This window comes from Sus scrofa, chromosome 14 (assembly GCF_000003025.6).
Source record: "Sus scrofa isolate TJ Tabasco breed Duroc chromosome 14, Sscrofa11.1, whole genome shotgun sequence".
Taxonomy (NCBI): Eukaryota; Metazoa; Chordata; class Mammalia; order Artiodactyla; family Suidae; genus Sus; species Sus scrofa.
Genome location: NC_010456.5, coordinates 21,106,031 through 21,125,396, shown reverse-complemented (window position 1 = coordinate 21,125,396; position 19,366 = coordinate 21,106,031). Strand labels below are relative to the sequence as shown.

At 41.5% G+C, this 19,366-nt stretch overlaps 1 protein-coding gene across 4 annotated transcripts in view; it reads right to left on the bottom strand.

The window, feature by feature from the left end:
* The window catches only part of DDX60 (DExD/H-box helicase 60), an 86,073-nt gene that overhangs the window by 38,167 nt on the left and 28,540 nt on the right, over positions 1 to 19,366 (bottom strand). For all 4 annotated transcript variants that reach the window (XM_021072214.1, XM_021072213.1, XM_021072215.1 and 1 more), the window contains 9 exons: positions 18,957 to 19,062; positions 18,375 to 18,490; positions 16,657 to 16,814; positions 12,290 to 12,542; positions 10,166 to 10,332; positions 8,808 to 8,966; positions 7,029 to 7,178; positions 4,786 to 4,905; positions 3,305 to 3,400 (listed from right to left, as the gene is read on the bottom strand). In XM_021072214.1, the coding sequence (XP_020927873.1) occupies positions 3,305 to 3,400; positions 4,786 to 4,905; positions 7,029 to 7,178; positions 8,808 to 8,966; positions 10,166 to 10,332; positions 12,290 to 12,542; positions 16,657 to 16,814; positions 18,375 to 18,490; positions 18,957 to 19,062 (1,325 nt within the window). The remainder of the gene's footprint in view (positions 1 to 3,304; positions 3,401 to 4,785; positions 4,906 to 7,028; positions 7,179 to 8,807; positions 8,967 to 10,165; positions 10,333 to 12,289; positions 12,543 to 16,656; positions 16,815 to 18,374; positions 18,491 to 18,956; positions 19,063 to 19,366) is intronic.

The following is a 19,366-nucleotide window of genomic DNA, read 5'->3' as shown; positions in this document are numbered from 1 at the left end:
TTTGTATTAATTTAAATAAATTTTTAAGTTGATTTTAAAACAGCCAATAAGGGAGTTCCCTTCATGGCTCAGCAGTTAGCGAACCTGACCAGGATCCATGAGGATGTGGGTTCGATCCCTGGCCTCACTCAGTGGGTAAAGGATCAGGCGTTGCCGTGAGCTGTGATGTAGGTCGCAGATGCAGCTCTGATCCCAAGTTGCTATGGCTGTGGTGTAGGCCAGCAGCTGTAGCTTCGACTCAACCCCTGGCGTGGGAACCTCCATATGCCATAGGTGCAGCCCTAAAAAGTTAAAAAAAAAAAAAAGCCAATAAAAACAAGACACACAGAAGCTTGAATTATCATACATGGGTTACCTTTAATCAACCACACCAAGTTTACACAAGTATTGGTAAATGCAGGCAATAGAAAATCTTGACACAATTTTCTTTTAATCCCTATAACCAATCCTTCAATAATTCCTCTTCATCTTATGTTCAGAAATGCCTTTCAAATCTATGCATTTCCTCCATGTCCACAGCCTGCTCCACCATTACCCTGGCCCCCATAGCCGCAGAACCGAAATGGACCACATTTCCTCCACGTCCACTGCCCCCCCTCAACATCACCCTGGCCACAGGACCATAATGGACCACAATATCCTGCTGGCTGTTCCTGCATTCTTCCTATCACAGCCAACAGATCTGCCTCAAGGTTGCACTGGATCGGGCCAAGACTCCAATTTGATTTCTTCAATATCGTCCCACTGCACATAGAACAAAACATAACCCCCTGAACAGGTACATGTTGTGACTGGCACCTCTCCAGCTCTGCTCAAGACTCTCCCCTCCTGCCCCCACTTCTCCGCAGACACTGGACTCTGCCCTGTTTCTTGAACACAACTTTGCTGCCCCAGAGCTTCCACAGATATTGCTCCCTCTGCTGAAAATTCTCCTACCCCTTTTCAATAATAGAGTTGAGCTCAAGGCCGCCCCACAAGAAGATTTTCCTGACCCCCACCCCGCCTTCTGAGCTGTCTCCTGCAGTAATCAACTGGAAAGGACTTCCTATCAGAGCCAGGTGATTAAAAACAATTCCACTGCCCATCTGGCTTTGTCCTAGTATTCAAAAATACTGAATCGCCATGCTGTACAACTGAACCTCCTACAATCCCACAAATCAACTATTCTTTAGTAAAAATAAATAAATCTGGAATTACCTATATTTACCTAGTACTAAGGGTCTTTGATTCTGCTAAGAGGCACATCTAAAGACCAGGGGAGTCGGAGTTCCCGTTGTGGCGCAGTGGTTAATGAATCCGACTAGGAACCATAAGGTTGCGGGTTTGATCCCTGGCCTTGCTCAGTGGGTTAAGGATCTGGCATTGCCATGACCTGTGGTGTAGATTGCAGATGCGGCTTGGATCCCGCATTGCTGTGGCTGTGGTGTAGGCCGGTGACTACAGCTCTGATTCAACCCCTGGCCTGGGAAACTCCATATGCCGTGGGAACAGCCCTAGAAAAGGCAAAAAGACAATCAATCAATCAATACCAGGGGAATCAAACACAAGAACTGCAGCAACAATAAAAGTAATTTTAAAAGAACATTTTTTTTTAATTTTTCTCATCTTTCAGGAGGTCAGTGGGAAGTGTCTCTCTTCTGTATATGGAGAAAATCCATCATCCTCTGTGCTTTGCCTGGGGGTTCCCCCATTACAGAAAAAAATCTCTGGGGTTCTCCTTGCTGTTGCCCCAAGAGGGGGCTTGTTATTTACTGGAAGGTGGTTAATGATGGGTCTGCTGACCCAGAGCACCTTCTGTGATTATTCAGGATAAAACTCATAAGACTGGACACTAAAAACTCAGTAGGTGTGTGTCAGGATGACAGCAGTAGATGGACATAGGCTGGAATGTTATTATCAGGTTACTTTCAAGGCAAACATTCTTTTCATTTACTTCCAGATGTAAGTTTGTCCTAGTCAGACATTCTGCTGAATACAACCTTGTGCCTTTCTGGATAACACTTGCCCCTGACTCTGCCAGAATAGACATCAGCCTTCAAAACCTTTCATCTTTACCCTTATATAAAATTGGGGAAACTCAGGTCCCAATGTCACCTCATTGCAGAGCTTTGGGATGAGAGCTTGGGTTCTGGATTGCAAAGACAAAGCTGCTGGAATTTTTTTTGGAACATGAACATTCAAGGCCTTCATGATGCAGAATATACAGTTTGAACAAAAATAAACACAGAAAGTCAAATTCAACAAATCAAAAACACAGCATCCTTGGAGTTCCCTTGTGGCATGGCAGGTTAAGGACCCAGGGCTGTCATTGCAGCGGTTGGGTTGCTGCTGTAGTGTGTTCACTCCTGGGGCTGGGAACTCACATGTGCTTTGAGGGAGGCAAAAAAAAAACACTTGAGCCTGAGTGGTAGCTCCAAGTTTGCAACAAGAATAAATATAAGTTTATCATCACTTTCCCCTTTAAACTGAAAAATTCCTTGGAGCCAAAGAATCCTTTTATAATGTTTTAAGTCTCTTTGAATAAATATTTGTAATACTATTATAAAAACTTTCTAAGCAGCCTTCACTTGCCCTAGAGCTGTCCATCATTTCCATCCTGCCCTTGTCCCAGGGGAGCTAACACATAAGGGCTACTCTGAAAGGGCCCCAACGCACTCTGGGTCCACTGGAGGTGGCCAAAGGACAGCCTGGGCGGGAGACCAGAAGGGGATGAAGCTGAGGTTTTTGTGCCATTGGCTGCCTGCCCATCACGTTACCCTGAGCCAGGTGTGCCCCTCACAAAGCGGCTGGCACACTCGGTATCTCCTGGAGAGCCTCAGTGACCATCCTCTGCATTGTCCCTTTAAGCCAGGGGTTAGCACCTTGCTCTGGATCACTACACTCAACCTCAGTTCCCCAAACACCACTGGAAAGTACTCTTCTTGAACTGTTCTAATCTGAGTGTGTCATGTGCTTCCTGTTGGGGCCATGACTGGTCAAATAATTTACCTAATTGATATCATTGTTAGAGCCCCAAATTCTTTGCTTTAGAAATCAAAGATGGGATTTTTGAATCTGCGTGCAGGAAAACATGGAGGCTACTTCTGCTCCTCAGAAACACTGGTCACCAAAGCAGGTCACCATCCAGACGTCTTCAGACACCCATGCTCCTTCCTGAGCCTCAACAGAAAAATGGAGCCAAAAGACCGATGTGCCTCCCCACCCGAAACCCCATGCAGGTGACAAAGTCCTGAGGCAGCAGATGTCTTCACTGCAGTGCTTATGTGACTGGGAACTCAGCCCAGAGAAGTAACACCAAACCCACCTCATCGAATATGACGTATCGGATCCTTTTCACCCATGCTTGGCGATGAGGGGCTAGCAGCAGAATTTCAAAGCAGGCAGGCACTGTAATAAGTATCTGGAAATAATAACATCGTGCAAACATTCTGAGCACTTACTCTGCACAACATGGTTCTAAGAATATAGAAGATACCATTATAACTCCCGAATGCACCTGCTGCTAATGAGAATATGATATTATTTTTGAGAATGTTTCACTTAAGCAGAGATATATTAGTTTGATCTATAAAAACTGCAGTTTTGGAGTTCCCATTGTGGCGCAGCAGAAACAAATCCAACTAGCAAACATGAGGTTGTGGGTTTGATCTCTGGCCCCACTCAGTGGGTTAATGATCTGGCGTTGCCATGACCTGTGGTGTAAGTCGCAAATGCAGCTCAGATTTGGCGTTGCTGTGGCTGTGGCGTAGGCTGATGGCTACAGCTCCAATTCAATCCCTAACCTGGAAACCTCCATATGCCATGGGTGTGGCCATAAAAAGCAAAAAAAAAAAAAAAGAAAGAAAGAAAAAAAATGCAATTTTTCTTGGTCAAAATGGTAAAAAGCAGATTTGAAGTTTAAATTCATATTTATGAGCATTCCAGGGAATAACAATAGAAAGAATTATCACAGATTTATTTCTTCAAAACCTGACCCTGAGGTACAATTCGGGTTGAAAATATTTACCAAAAATTAACAACTATGGAAGCTGGGAGAGGATGGGGCAGAGGAAGACGCTGAACCTGGGAATATACCTGGTGATGCCTTGGCCCATCTGGGCTGGATTCTGAAGTGAATAGTGGCTGGCGGGGCTATTCCACATCCAGCTAAAAAGGCCCAATGTTTATGCCCTGTCCCTGCTCAGTCCCAGGAGGCAGAACTGGGGGGGAGCTGACAGCTGGTGTTTGTCATGATCACGCACCCCACATCTGGGCAGCAAGTCCTTTTTTAAAGGCCAGCTGGGTAACACCTCTCACATCCACCATGCAGTGTGCAATTGTCCTATTTTCATTTTTTGTCTAGTTTGCACTGTTTTCTGTGAGTTCCATGAGGAGGAAAACTATGGTTTACTTACATCACCCAGTCTATCCATAAGACCACAGTCTGAAATTATGTGGAGTATCCTACTCCTCAAGAAAGGTCAAGAGGATGTTACTCTGATTGGAAATCAGTGTATGTTCATTTCCACGACATGAGGTTCTTCAGATCATTTTAAATCCACTTATAAACCTAGATGATGCAATGAACTAGAACTAAGATCTGAAATCAAAATATGTGTCCTTGAGAATGACGAGTCCATTCCTCACTGTCTGGAATGGAACAATGTCAAATTTGCTCGAAAGTCACTCCATCTTCTGAAAACACAGAAAATTTTTTCTATAAGGCCTTGTGGGGATGATGAATTTCTACTGGAAGGCGTGCAAGGACTATTCTGCAGTTGAGGCACTGAACATCACGTGTCCTACCTGAGAGTTCAGGGCGTCGTGGCGATAGTCCCTTGTGAAAACACCACACAGAGCTTCGCCGTCGGGCAGATTTTTTCTAAAACGGTTCTGAACAGTTGCTGCCACTTGGTTAACCAGGGCCTGATTGACAAGGAGAGAGCTCATTCACCCCCTAACCAAGTACAGGGGAAACTAAAAACATGAACCGCTGGGTGTGTAGGAGGCTCCACACCCCTTTCCCAGACCATCTGCTCCACCTGCAGTAACCCTGTGCCGTCCTCCAGCTCCTGACAGAGCCTGGAAACCTCACCCATAACCTCAACCTAAAGGGAAACGGGAAAAATGACTTCAGCAGAGGGAAAGAGCAGGAAATGCTGCCCACACGTCAGAAACAAGCAGCTGATCCCTGGGCAACCAAGGCTTAAGGAGCAGCTCTGAGTGGATGGAGAATGGCTGGGGCGGGGGTGGGAGGGAGGGTCAGCCAGGGTGCCCGTGTGGTTCTCGTATGTGGGGCAGCTCCCAGACTTGTAACTGTGAATGTACACGTGACCCATGCCCTGGACCGGGCAAGGCAGCCCAGCTCAGTGGCGTCTGATCATATGCAAACTCACACACATCTACTTCACATTTTACCCAAAAATGCTCACCTCAATTAAAACGTAAACTTGAAAATATAAGCCTAAAGATACTAGAAAGTGAACATTTTCATATATTTGAGCGCATGTGGAAACCTAAATGAAAATATTGATAGATCTGACTGTACAAAGACATTATCAAAATATTATCATTCATATGACACTATATTAAAAAGACAAAATGAAAACATGATATTTGTTATAATTTATAAAGAAAAAAAATAACATTCTTTTTACACAAAGTTTGGTCAATAAATAAAAATACAATCCCCCCCACTAAAAGAAAAAGGGCAGATTTTATGAATAAGCAGTTCATGATTAAAGATATATCAATGCCCAGAAATCATCTATAAGGATTTCCAAGTCACCAGTGATCACAGAAAGGCAAATTTAAATATGAGATGGACGTTTTCACCTATCAGTAGAGCTAAAATGTTCTAAATGAACATAGGAACATTGGAAAAAATAGGAGAAGGGTTATTTCCATATACTGTCCGCAGAAATAGAAATGGACTTAAACTTTTAGGAGAGTAATTGGGCAATGTGCATTGTGTTGACTTACCAATTCCACTTCTAACAGGCTTAATTTTTCTTGACATAGGTTATTAATTTCCTCTATGGACATTTACTACTTTCATTACCGTGAAAAACAAAGAAGCTACAACCAAAAATAATATGCTAATTTCAACTAATCATTGCTGATCCCTCTGGTTCCGAGCCTGCTCCCAAGTCACCCAATGACACATTTTTCTAGAAACTAAAGTGGAGATCTCATTTTATTCTGTAGATTAAAGTTATCCCAACTAAATCTGCCTTTCTTAAGAGTAATAACTTTAAAAACGAAGAGTTGTGCTCTACATCTGTGAGTCTGTTTCTGTTTTGTAGATAGATTCATCTGTGTCATATTACAGATCTGTGCTTGCCAAGGGGGGAGAGGGAGTCAGTGGGATGGACAGGGAGTTTGGGGTTGGTAGATGCAAACTATTTTATCTATCTATCCATCTATCTTTTTTGTCTTTTTCTAGGCACACATGGAGGTTCCCAGGCTAGGGGTCTAATTGGAGCTATAGCCGCCAGCCTATGCCAGAGACACAGCAACACAGGATCCGAGCCACGTCTGTGACCTACACCACAGCTCACGGCAATGCCGGATCCTTGACCCGCTGAGCAAGGCCAGGGAAGACCAGGGATTGAACCCGCAACCTATACAATGTGATGGATGTTAGACTTATTATGGTGATCATTTTGCAGTATATACAAAAATACTGACCTTTATGCTATATGCCTAGTATGAAACTAGTATGATACATGTCATTTATATCTCAGTAAAACTGGAGAAAATAAACTGGAAAAAAAGTAAAGTGAGCTAAACCTGCCATATAACCATGTGCGTGATTTTAAAAGAGGAGGTTCAGAGGTCAAAGAAAATTTAGTCACTTGGTTGATACCTTGGTGGGGGTAGCCACGTCCATGACACCCCCTCTTGCCCTCTCGACCTCCAGCCCTGGGACATACCTTGGTGGGGGCCATGAACAGAAACAGCCTGTTGTCATCCTCCTAACCCCTGGCCCTAGGACATACCTAGATGGGGACCACATAAAACAACCCCCCCCCAGCCCCAGGACATACTTTGGTGGGGGCCACGTACACGACCACCCCATCGTCGCCCTCCCGCAGCACCCTCTCCATGCAGTAGTAGGAGGCGTAGGTCTTCCCGGAGGACGTGGGGGCCACAATGACTGCAGACTCGTTCTTGTCCACCACGTCCAGGAGCTCCCGCTGCAGGGTCAGAGCACCACTGTGTTAGCACCACAGACACACTTAGCAAAGCAACTCCATCCCTACACTGTGGACGTAACTCTCTGAGCCCGAAGGAGTGGTGGGGAGGTGAAAACACACCAAGAGACCCAGTGGAACCACCTCGCGGCCTTCTCCCAGGGGAGACAACTGGGTCTGAGTGTGAAAAATGGAGCATGAGCCTCAACGGACTATCTCGCTCTCAGGCTGCTTTTCCTCCTGACCCCTCGTCACTGACTAACGCACAGTGACTATCTAGGAAGCCGCCAGTATGTATATATGTGTTTGTGCAAAGGTGAAAAAGCAGCTGAGGTGGAAAAAAAATCCACGATTAATAATTTTACTGCTTATCTTCCTCTAAGTAGAAGCCTATATGGAGGGCATGTGGGACCTTCATCAAAACAGACACATCCCTGCAGCCTATAGTTTTGTCCATCAAGAAGCATCATAAAAAGGGAGTTCCCATCATGGCACAGTGGAAATGAATCCGACTATGAACTGTGAGGTTGCAGGTTCGATCCCTGGCCTTCCCTGGCCTTGCTCAGCGGGTCAAGGATCCGGCATTGCCATGAGCTGTGGTGTAGGTCACAGAGGTGGCTCAGATCCTGCGTTGCTGTGGCTGTGGCATAGGCCAGTGGCTACAGCTCCAATTAGACCCCTAGCCTGGGAACATCCATATGCCATGGGGGAGGCCCTAAAAAGACAAAAAGTCCAAAAAAAAAAAAAAAAAAAAGCAGCATCCTAAGCCTGCGTGATGACAGAAAACACCTGCAGCCCCATCCTGTACACTTTCTTAACCCAGGTCTGCACTGAGCCACACTCTAGAGTGAAGAGGGCATGGAAAGAAGTACAGCGTGTGTTTGGGATAGGGGGATACACAGAGAGCTTTCAGCCTCATCCTGCCCTGCACTTAAGCAAGGTAGGACCTGGTCCGCCGAGTGCTCCTGGACAGCAGGCAGGGGATTATTCAAAGCACCCCACTACCATCAACACCAAGAAGGTAAATCCAGATTCTAAGTAAGACAATCTATCAGACTGAACCTCTGAAATGGCACTTTTGTAGGTAAACATGTTGAACTGCTAAGGTTCAAGGCAGTTTTAGAAGGGTGAGTCAATGCAGCAACAAGCTTTTATTCCAAATTTTATTATCTATCAATATTAATTTTACATATAGTTATAGAAAAGTTGCTACCATGGGTACAGCCTATAAATATCTAAACCATTGTTTATGCTGTTTAGCCTCCCCAGGTTTCTCTGTGCACATTTCTATATTTACACAGGAAATCCTACTGACCCAGGGGAACCTGGAGGCTGCTTCATAAAGGTATAGGTGGATGACTCAAATATATACACACCTGAACCCACCAGAATATTGCCACAAAAAATAAACTATTAATGAAAAAAGGATGACTTGAAAAATTTACTTTCTTTAAATGCAAAAAAAAAAAAATTCTACATTTGATATTTCCTGTTGACAAAATAGTTTCAAAGGGTACAACTCAATATTAAGAAGTTCAGGCCAAAGATGACATGTGGAACTACAATCAGGAGAAACTCCTGAGATCAAATTTAATAACAAAATTTAAAATGTTTCTTTCATTCCATCATTACCTGCCACGTGTCAGGAATAAAGTCCTGAACTCTGGGATCTGGATCTTTCCTTTCATCTCGTAACAAATAGGGGCCCATGTACTGCAGCTGAAAGCGAGCTGGCCCAATGCCAACTGAGTATTTGTTCTTTCTCTTCTCCTTGGTGACATTTCCTGCGACCTGTATTATTTTAAAAGCCCATTTTGAAAGTGATTTTAAATTATATCATTTAAGTGATTAAACCATGGTATTTTAAATAAAATAACTGAATGGAGTTCCTGTCATGGCTCAGTGGAAATCTGACTAGTATCCATGAGGAGGCAGGTTCCATCCCTGGCCTCGCTTAGTGGGTTAAGGATCTTGCATTGCTGTGAGCTGTGGTGTAGGTTGTAGACATAGCTCGGATCCTGTGTTACAGTGGCTGTGGCGTAGGCTGGAAGCTACAGCTTCAAATCTACCCCTAGCCTAGGAACCTCCATATGCCTTGGATGCAGCCCGAAAAAGAATGACTTAATAAATAAATAAATAAAATAATTAAAAAATAATTTTATGAGAAAAGCATGTTACCACCTTTAAAATTTTGTAATATTTATAGAGAAGTCTTCTGCCACCTAAATCATCATCTTTTTTTTTCCTTTGGCTGCCCTTCAGCATATGGAGCTCCAGGGCCAAGGAGCAGATCTAAGCTGCAGCCATGAACTAAGCCCCAGCTGCGGCAACACTAAATCCTTAACCCACCGTGCCAGGGCTGGGATAGAACAATGTCCGTGCTCCAAGATGCTGCAGATTTCGTTGTGCCACAGCAGGAGCTCCTAAATCAACATCTTATCTGAGAGTAAAGTTAGCAGACCTCAAAACTTTGATCTGTCATTTATTTTGTCCAGACAGCATTTAAAAATTTTTCTGACTCTAGAGTACTCCAAGTTGGGGTAACTGGATTGCTAACAATAATTATGAACTTAGAGTAAATATTTTCAGTAAGAAAAGAAAAATCTAGAAGAGGTGATGGAGTTTCCACGATACTTTATGTCTACCTAATCACTACTCTATTAAAACTGAGTTATTCTGGAGTTCCTGCTATGGCACAGTGGGTTAGGAACTCAACATAGTGACTGTGAGAATATGAGTTCCATCCCTGGCCCATTTAGTGGGTTAAGGATCCAGCGTTGCCACAGCTGCCGCAGTAGGTTAAGGATCCAGGTGTAGGTCACAGATGCAGCTCAGACCTGGTGTGGCTGTGGCTGTGGCATAGGCCAGCAGCTGCATCTCCAATTCAACCCCTAGCCCAAGAACTTCCATATGCTGCAGGTGCAGCCCTAAGAAGAAAATAAACAAACAAACAAATAAATAAATAAGGACTTTTATTCTGAAAACATCACCTGTGTCAGATGCAAAGAACTTGCCAACTCCTCAAATCCTAAATACCTAAGGCATTTGGCTATAACTTGTCGATCTGCCTCTTGCAGAAGTTCTGGGTATTTTTCCACCACGGAGTAGATCCTTTTCATCATTTGAACAGCTATGCTTAAATCCTTTGTGGTTTCACCTTGGCAAAGAATCAACAGCAAAATAAAGGCCATCAAAATAATAAATGTTTGATTATCCAAGAGTAGTCAGCCAGGCTATCAATCTGACCCAATTAATGTCACTCTCTTAGCATTAATGGAGGTGTAGGCGTTCAGACAAGTAAATAAAATTAAAGGGCAACTGTGCACACTTCATCACCTCCCTGGGTAACTGAGATATAGCCGTGAAGAGTGTTAGAAAAAAAGAAAAATCTTGTGGTTCATGAGGGAAACAAGGTCATTAAAGCCTAAGGTTGTTTAAGTTCTAGGGAATAACACATCTTTCCTCCACCTATTATTTTCATGCCTTTTCCCCTCAGCTGGAAGAAAATGATTCAGGTGACTTTAAACATCTGGGTAAAAACTTGGCAATGTTTACCAGATCCTAATGGTGACCACAGGTAAGTGTTTGGCATGATCATTGGTGATTTTAACTTAATTAGCCTGTTACATGGGCCAGATCCAGACTTTGTAGTCATATCCACTCTGTCTGCTCCCTTAACTGCAGGTCTTTTCATACCTCACGTGGTAGGGCTGTTTGATTTCCCCCTTTCTTTTAATCAGGCTACATTTTATCTCTTGAACACCTACTGATGCTATAAAGGCTACAAAAGAAATTTAACACAGAATACCCCCAGGGAGGATCAGTCAGTGTTACTCCTGACCTCTTTCAGTAGCAGCCAACTGCAAATCCTGATACAACTTCTTAATTAGAATGAATGACCCATACAGGCTAAGTCTTACATTCTCAATGGGACAAAATCAGCGAAAGGCTTTGCTTGAGCAGATGGAGGTTGGTAGATTGGGAGGAGAAAAGAGGAGAACCTGGTGGCCATGTGCTCAGTGGATTCAAGTGCAGAGACGATCAAGACAGGTCAGTTAGGTTTATTCAGAAGAACTGTCAGTTTGGAGGCAGTGAGGCGGGGACTGGAGGGTGGGGGGGATGGACACGCTGATCCTTTCACCTAGTATCAATTTACATGTCTCTACCCAGTACTATTTCTCCTTTACCTGCCTCTTCCCGCCTCTTTAATTTTTGTTTCACTGTATGAGTGAATTACAATGTTGCATTAGTTTCAGGTGTACAGCAAAGTGATTGAATTACGTATACATACATGTCTATTCTTCTTCATATTCTTTTCCCCTATAGGTTATTATAAAATACTGAGTATATTTCCCTGTGCTATGCAGTAGGTCCTTGTTGGTAATCTATTTTATTTATAGTAGTGTGTATACGCTTATCACAAACTCCTAATTTATCCCCCCCCTTCCCTCTTTGGTAACCACAAGTTTGTCTTCTTCTCTGTTTTGTAAATAAGTTCATTTTATCATTATTTTAGATTCCATATATACGTCTATCATATGCACTATCAAATGTCTTTGGCTTACTTTGTATGATAATCTCTAGTAAAAATAAAAGAATGAAGTAATACCATTTGCAGCAACATGGATGGACCTAGAGATTATCTTCTCTTCTCCTACCATCTACTGCAGCAGGTGTAAGGAACACGGAACCTCAGCAACTTCTGGAAGAGCTCGGCATGCCAGGCAAACATGAGCCCAGTTCTACTCAGGAAACAAGGGTCTGCCCCTCACATCACGGAGATGGAAAACATTCTCCTGGGAGCCTCGCCATCTCTGCCGACCCCTGCACCACACCCACAACTCTGTAAGTGGCTACTCCTAAACCTAACTTTGGAAGTGATCCCCTGAATTTGCTTTTGAACGTGCCCTATGTTTGCTCTCTGGCCCTTGGAGATTTCACTCTCACTGATAAAATAGAGGTAATAACACTTAAAGGCATTCGGCAAAGACAAGACCAGGTCATGCACCTAAGGCTTCGAACACAAATTTCTAGTAAATACACAACACCTACCAGCATTACATTTTTACTGCTTCTTCAATATATCAAACAAATGAAAGCACACAGTCACATACCTTCACTTTGGCAGTATTCTTTCCACGCTTTCAGGCAAGCAGTTAACCCCACCATTTCAACTCGAAATTTCACTGAGCTACTTTTACATGATTTCAAAAAATCCTCCAGATTCTTTATTCCTGAGTTTAAATCCTCTTTCATTTCCTCCTCAATGGAAAATGACAGAACACTCCATTTTTTCTCTTCCTTTTCTTCTTCCTTGGCCAATAACCTCTTCTTATTCTCTCGAGTAATTATCTCAGCCTTGGTCTCCTGCCCTCAAAAGAAAGAAACATGTCATAAAACAAGTTGGAAATACTCCAAGATGGCATTTCATGAAAGAGATAATAGTTTTAAGTGTGTATGGATTATTTTGACTATCATTCCATTCTTCAAAAGTCACAATTTTCACTTCAGTGTCTGTTTCTTAAAATCAAGGCCTCTGTGAATTGAAAATGTTAGACAATCCAATTTAATGACTATTAAGACTGTACAGATTTCCTAGATTTCTGAGTGGTGTAGGCTATAAATTGAAGAATAAATGTAATACAGTTAGAAACACTAGGCTTTTACGTCTCCTGCTCTATTGGGAACTGGTTTTCCTCTCCCATCCCGTGGTCACCTCCCACCCTACTTGTCCTGCAAGGTACTTCTTCCACAAGCCTCGTCCCATTCTGCAAGCCTGGGAGGTGTTCCTCCTCTGCCCGGGTGTCTATCAGGGACCCATCACCCACTCTGACATTGTGGATTTACTCACCACCCATCTGCTCCAGATTAATGCCCTTGAGACAGTGGTCAGCATGTCCCAAGCATGAAACATTCAGTTTAGAGTCTTTGATATATAAATAAAGAAGGAACAAGAGCGGAGAGAAGGAACACCTTAAACAAGTCAGTTTGCTCTGTCTAGACACGCATTTGTGACTAAAACACAATATGGACACACTTTTACCTGTCTGACTTAGTTATCTTGCAAGAAAACGAGAGAACACTGACAAACCTTCCACTGTTCTGGTTAGTCATGAAATTAGCATTTCAACTTTGCCCATAAGGAAGTCAATTTTCATTGCCATCACTTTTTCAGGATTTAATTCCAATTTATAGAGCTTGTCTAGTGTTTCAATCTCCCAAATGTCTGCCCTGGGTTGACTCAGCACGGTTCTGTTGCAACTGGACAAGGGTGACCGCTGACTCTGCCATGCACAATGCTTGCTTTAGCCTGAAGTGTTGCTTTAAGAGCACATTTACTCAGTGCTAAGGTTGTTTAATCCCCGTGAGATTATTTATTTAAATTCCAATAATGTAAAAGAAAAAAAAGATTTTTCTAAGACTACTTCATGCTATGTAAAGAAAATTTGGGCAAACTTCCTATTTTATACATCTCTCAAAAAAAAAATAAATACATGGAAGAAGCTTTTAGGTAGCCCTAAATAAAAAAGGAAACATCCTAATTGGATGGTCTCATGAACAATAAAATTGGCTATGAAAATAAAAGGGTTTGGGGTTTTTTGGTCACCACAAGTCCTGGGTCTGGGAAGGTTGTGTGTTGACTAGCTATTAAAGCAAAAGTCCCCATTTCAGCTCAGATTTTTTTTTTTCAATTTTAGGCACAATTGAAAAATAAAATTGTTAAGCTACTGAAAGTGTACAGCGTGGTGATGTGGTACACATCCACATTATGGAAGTGTTCTCCCTACTGAGTTAACCTATCCATCACCTCATATATTATCTTTGCAGGGTGTTAAAATCTTAGCAAATTTCAATAATACGATGCAGTGTTCTACAGTCACCACGTTATACACCTGCACCCCAGACACCCCTCCTCTTACAGCTGAAAGTCTGCACCCTTGTTTTTTCATTTTCAAAATTTTCTTGAAGTAGCGTTGATTTACAAGGCTGTGATCATTTCTGCTGCACAACAAGGTGATTCAGTTGCACATATACACACACGCATTCTTTTTCAGATTCCTTTCCCTTATAGCTTGTCACAGAATATTGTTCCCTTTACCAGCCTACCCCGCGCCCAGGCCCTGGGGCCATGTTTCTCTCCCAGTTTCTATGAGCTTGGCTTCTTTTCTTTTAGATTTCACATGTAAGTTACAGTACGAAATATCTGTCTTCTCTGTCTGACCTCCCTCACTTAACACCTGAGGTTCAACCATGTTGTCACAAAAAGCAGAATTTCCTCCTCAGGAATGAGTGATATTCCAAGATATATATGGACTATGTCTTCTTTATCCATCCCTCCCTGGTATATATACGGACCACATCTTCTTTATCCCTCCCTCCCAGTATACACATGAACCACGTCTTCTTTATCCATCCCTCCCTGGTATATATATGGACCATGGCTTCTTTATCCATCCCTCCCCAGTATATACATGGACCACATCTTCTTTATCCATTCCTCCCAGTATATACACGGACCACATCTTCTTTATCCATTCCTCCCAGTATATACGTGGACCACATCTTCTTCATCCGTTCCTCCCGTGGTGGACACTGACGTTGTTTCCCTACCTTGGCTGTTCTGAGTAATACTGCAATGAACATAAGAGAGCAGGGGTCTCTTCTATATCCTGTTTTCTTTTCTGGGATAAATACCAGAAATGGGATTGCAGGATTTTATGGTAGTTTTATTTTTAAGATTGTGAGGACCCTCCATACTGTTCTCCATAGGAGATGCACCACTTTACATTCCCCTCAATAGTGTAAGAGGGCTCCCTTTCTTCTACATCCTCACTTATCTCTGGGGTTTTTTGCTTATTTTTTGCTAATGGCCATTCTGACAGGTGTGAGGTGATATCTCACCATGGTTTGGTTTGCATTCCTGATGATCAGTGATGTCCACATACCTGCTGGGCATCTGTATGTCTTCTTTGGGAAAAGGTCTATTCAGTTACTCTGACCATTTTTTAATCAAATTGTTCAGTTTTTTGCAGTTGAGTTTTATGAGTTGTTCATATAGTTTACATACTAACCCCTTATCATATGTATGATTTACAAATAGTTTCTCCCATTTTATAGTTGCTTTTTCATTTTTTGATGGTTTTCTCTGCTCTATAGAACCCTTTAAGTTTGGTGTAGTCCCACGTGTTTATTCTTGCTTTTGTTACCTTTGTTTTTGGTGTCTAATCCAAAAAAGCCATTACCAAGACCAATGTTAAGAAGCTTATTGCTTCTGCTTTCTTCAGTTTCATGTCTGTTATTCATCTTTAATCCATTTTGAGTTAATTCTGTATATGGTATAAGGTAGGGGTCCAGTTTCATTCTTTCACATGAAGATGTCCAGGTTTCCCAGCACCATTTATTGAAAAGGCTGTCTGTTCCCCACCATGCATTCTTGCCTCCTTTGTCATAAATTAACTGGCCATATATGCTTGAGTTGGTTTCTGGACTTTCTATTCTGTTTCACTGATCTATGTGCCTGCTTTTATTCTTTTATATTTTCATTACCACAGCTTTGTAATACAGCTTGAAATCAGGGGGTATGATGCCTCCAAATTTGTTCTTTTTCCTCAAAATTGCTTTGGCTATTTTGGGTGCTTTATAGCTCCATACAAATTTTATGATTGCTTGTTCTATTTCCATGGAAAATGCCATTGGAATTTTGATAGGGATTGCACTGAATCTATAGATTGTATTGTATTAAAAATTCTTTCTTCTAATCCATGAGCACAGAATACCTTTCCATTTATCTGTATCCATTTCAATTTCTTTCATCTATGTCATATAGTTTTCAGTGTACAGGTCTTTCGCCTTAGTTAAATTTATTCCTAGGTATTTTATTCTTTTTGATGCAGTTTTAAAAGGAATTGTTTTCTTAATTACTGTTTCTGAGAGTTCCTTATTTGTGAATAGAAACAACAGAATTTTGTATATTTATTTTGTATTCTACAACTTTATTGAATTCATTTATTAGTTCTATTAGTTCTAACAGCTTTTTGGTTTGGTTATATCATGTAAGGATTTTACATGATATAATGACATCTGCAATGGAGATAGTGTGACTTCTCCCTTTCCAATGTGAATGACTTTCATCTCTTGTTCTTGCCTAATTGCTCTGGCTAAACCTTCTAGTACTATATTGAATAAAAGTGCTAAGATTAGGCCTGATCTTAAAGGAGAAGTTTTCAGGTTTCCACCATTATCATTATATAATGACCTTCTTTCTCTAATATTATAGTGCGTATATTAAAGTCTATGTTCTGTGAGATAAGTATAGCTACCTCCACTTTCTTTTGAGTTCTACTGCATAGAATATCTTTTTCCACCCCTTACTTTCTAAAAACATAGCATGAAAAGCAACCACCAACAGGATTGATCAAATAGCAATAAAAGGAAAGACAAAGAAAGGTGAACATTTTTTGATAGAATTAATTGTGCCCACCTGTGTCTTTTTGCTCGTGGGTCCATAGAACTTCCTTGGCTTGATACCTTGAGTTACAACAAATTTTGAGGAGACTGATTCTAAAGAGTTCCCATAAAATCGTTGAAAAACGTGATACTTTTGCACAGATCTAAGATAATAAGGATCTCTGGATTTTTCTGAAAAAGACAAGGCTCAAAATGCAACACTGCTGCATTTTCCAACAGTATTCTCCCTAATTCTCACCATCCCAGCCACACGTGCACTTTTTAGTTTGGAACAATAATTCAGGCTGATTGCTTTCACTAAAGAAGGACTCCAAGGTCATGTTATCTCTTGTCAACAGAATGGTTCTGGACTTTATTAAAAGGACAGAAGGGACAAAACACCTTTTCATTTTCTATCCCACAAAACAAATATCAGGATGCTACAAAGAATGACAGATTTGGGGTATCGCACCTATCATTTGCCCTGTGAATGCAGGTAAGAAGGGAAAGGTCGAAGTCAAATCGGGAAGAGATCCATCTAAGACATCATGGCTTCTTACATCATTTGACAGGAATATACTTACTCCAGACCAGAGCCACAGAGACAAGAACTTGGCAGCTCAGAAAAACCTTCACTGTGGAAAAATCCAATGACATAGGAAATCCCAACAGTCAACGTAGGAATTACTCCCATCCCCAAAGAAAACTGCAACACTCACTTAAAGGGAATAATTAAGCGTGTTGATTTTTCTATACCTGTATCTGCATATATAAATCAAACCACTCTGAAGGATGTTAATAATTAATCTAAAACATCCCTCGTGTTTTGCATGATCCTAGTTCCTGTTGATACAGGCAGGCTGGTAAGTATCTTGCATGAGTGGAGTGGACAAAGGTGAGAGGAAGATGAGGGATGAACCAAGGAGAAAGGGCCCTAATTCACTCTCAGCTGACCTGCCATCCACGTGTCATGGGCCTGCTTTCCCCGTCCCTCCACGCTGAGCAGGTAAATTACTATATTTATTACGTGCAGTCAACTGGGTGGTGTGAAAGCAGCTAAAATTGCTTAAAAGCCTACGGCCTCAGTAATTTTTTTTAAGTTCTATTAAAGCGTAGTTGATTTACAAGATTGTGATAGTTTGTGCTGTTCAGCAAGTGATTCAGTTATACATGTACACATACTCATTCTTTTTCATATAGGTTCCCATACAGGTTATCACAGAATATTGGATAGAGTTCTCTGTGCTGTACATCAGGTCCCTATACTGCAGGTGCTGTAGAGCAAGTCATATATGATATATTTATATGAAATGAGGGATATCATTCCATGTACCTCAGCATGCATATGCCAACTCCAAAACCCCACTCCATCCCCCCCGCCGCCCCCCCGCCAACACTTGTCCCCTTTGGTAACCGTAAGTTTGTTTTTGAAGTCTGTGAGTCTGACCTGAAGGAATACATAGATATCTTAAACTACAAATCATCTTTGCTTAAAACAGCTTCTAATTTGCATGGGGACAAACACCGCATCTGTGTTCTTACTCCTAAGACAACTGTGCGCCTGCAGGCTCATGACTATCAGCAGAGTGGGGCTCTTTCATCACCCCCTCTACTGACACATATCTACAAATCTGGTATATTATCACCAGTCAGGAGAATTCCTGGCTCATAATATGATAATTTTTCATTATAAAATAAAAGGCAGAGAGGGAAACCGACTTTAATGTCTTTCACCGGAATCGCAGAACTCACCATTGAATTGACACTTTGTCCTGTCATAATCGTCACTGAGGGGTTTGTGGGAATGCCAGTGCACAAGTTCATCAAATTCCTTCTGTTTGACCAGTGAAGTTACAACAGGATCATCACTGTGAGACAAAAAGATATACATGCATGGCTTAAACTGCATGCCTCCAAATATAGCATAGCAAAGGTTTCACTTTCAATAATTAAAAGAAAAAAATCATAGCCAGCTTCTTCTTTCTGTGATATAATGTTGGTGCTAGAATCAAAGAGCAGTTACTAGAGGCTTAAGAACTCAAAAAAAACAACCATTTCTCTAACAGCATCATCAACATCAATAAATATTCATCCTTTGATGAATCAATTAAAAACATGCAGCTGGAATGATTTCACTCTAAGATTCAAACTGTTGATTTTAACCTAGTTACGATCAAAGGACATTAATAAATTTGACATTAAACTCATGTCTTACAAACACATGTTACATCTAATATACCCTATTTATAAATAACCTGTCATAATTCATAGAATCTCTATGAGTAATTCATCCATTCCATCTGGGTATTGACCGAAACACTTCAGGCCCCATACCTCGTTAGGAAAGGCAAATCTTTCAAAATGTCTCCAACAAAATTATCAACCACCTGACATGACATTGGAATAAAACCCAAACTAGGCATCTTTTCCATGGAGGTATCTGTAAAAAAGGAAAAATTACGGCAAAGTCAAATGTAAACTTTCATACAGAAACGTGAAATGTTATTTCTAAAACTTTACATTAAAAGACACATTTTTTATTGATCTTATTTACATTAATCAATTCCAGCCCTTCCCACAAAGCTATTTCCCATATTAAAACATCCTGGAAACAGCAGAATATAAAGAAATAAGCAGTATGTAGGCATGTAAGTAGGAAGATGGGTGGATGGATGGATGGATAAGATAGACAGAAACACCCTTATGATTCCTCTTTTCAAATGTTTATTCCTTTTCTTATTTCC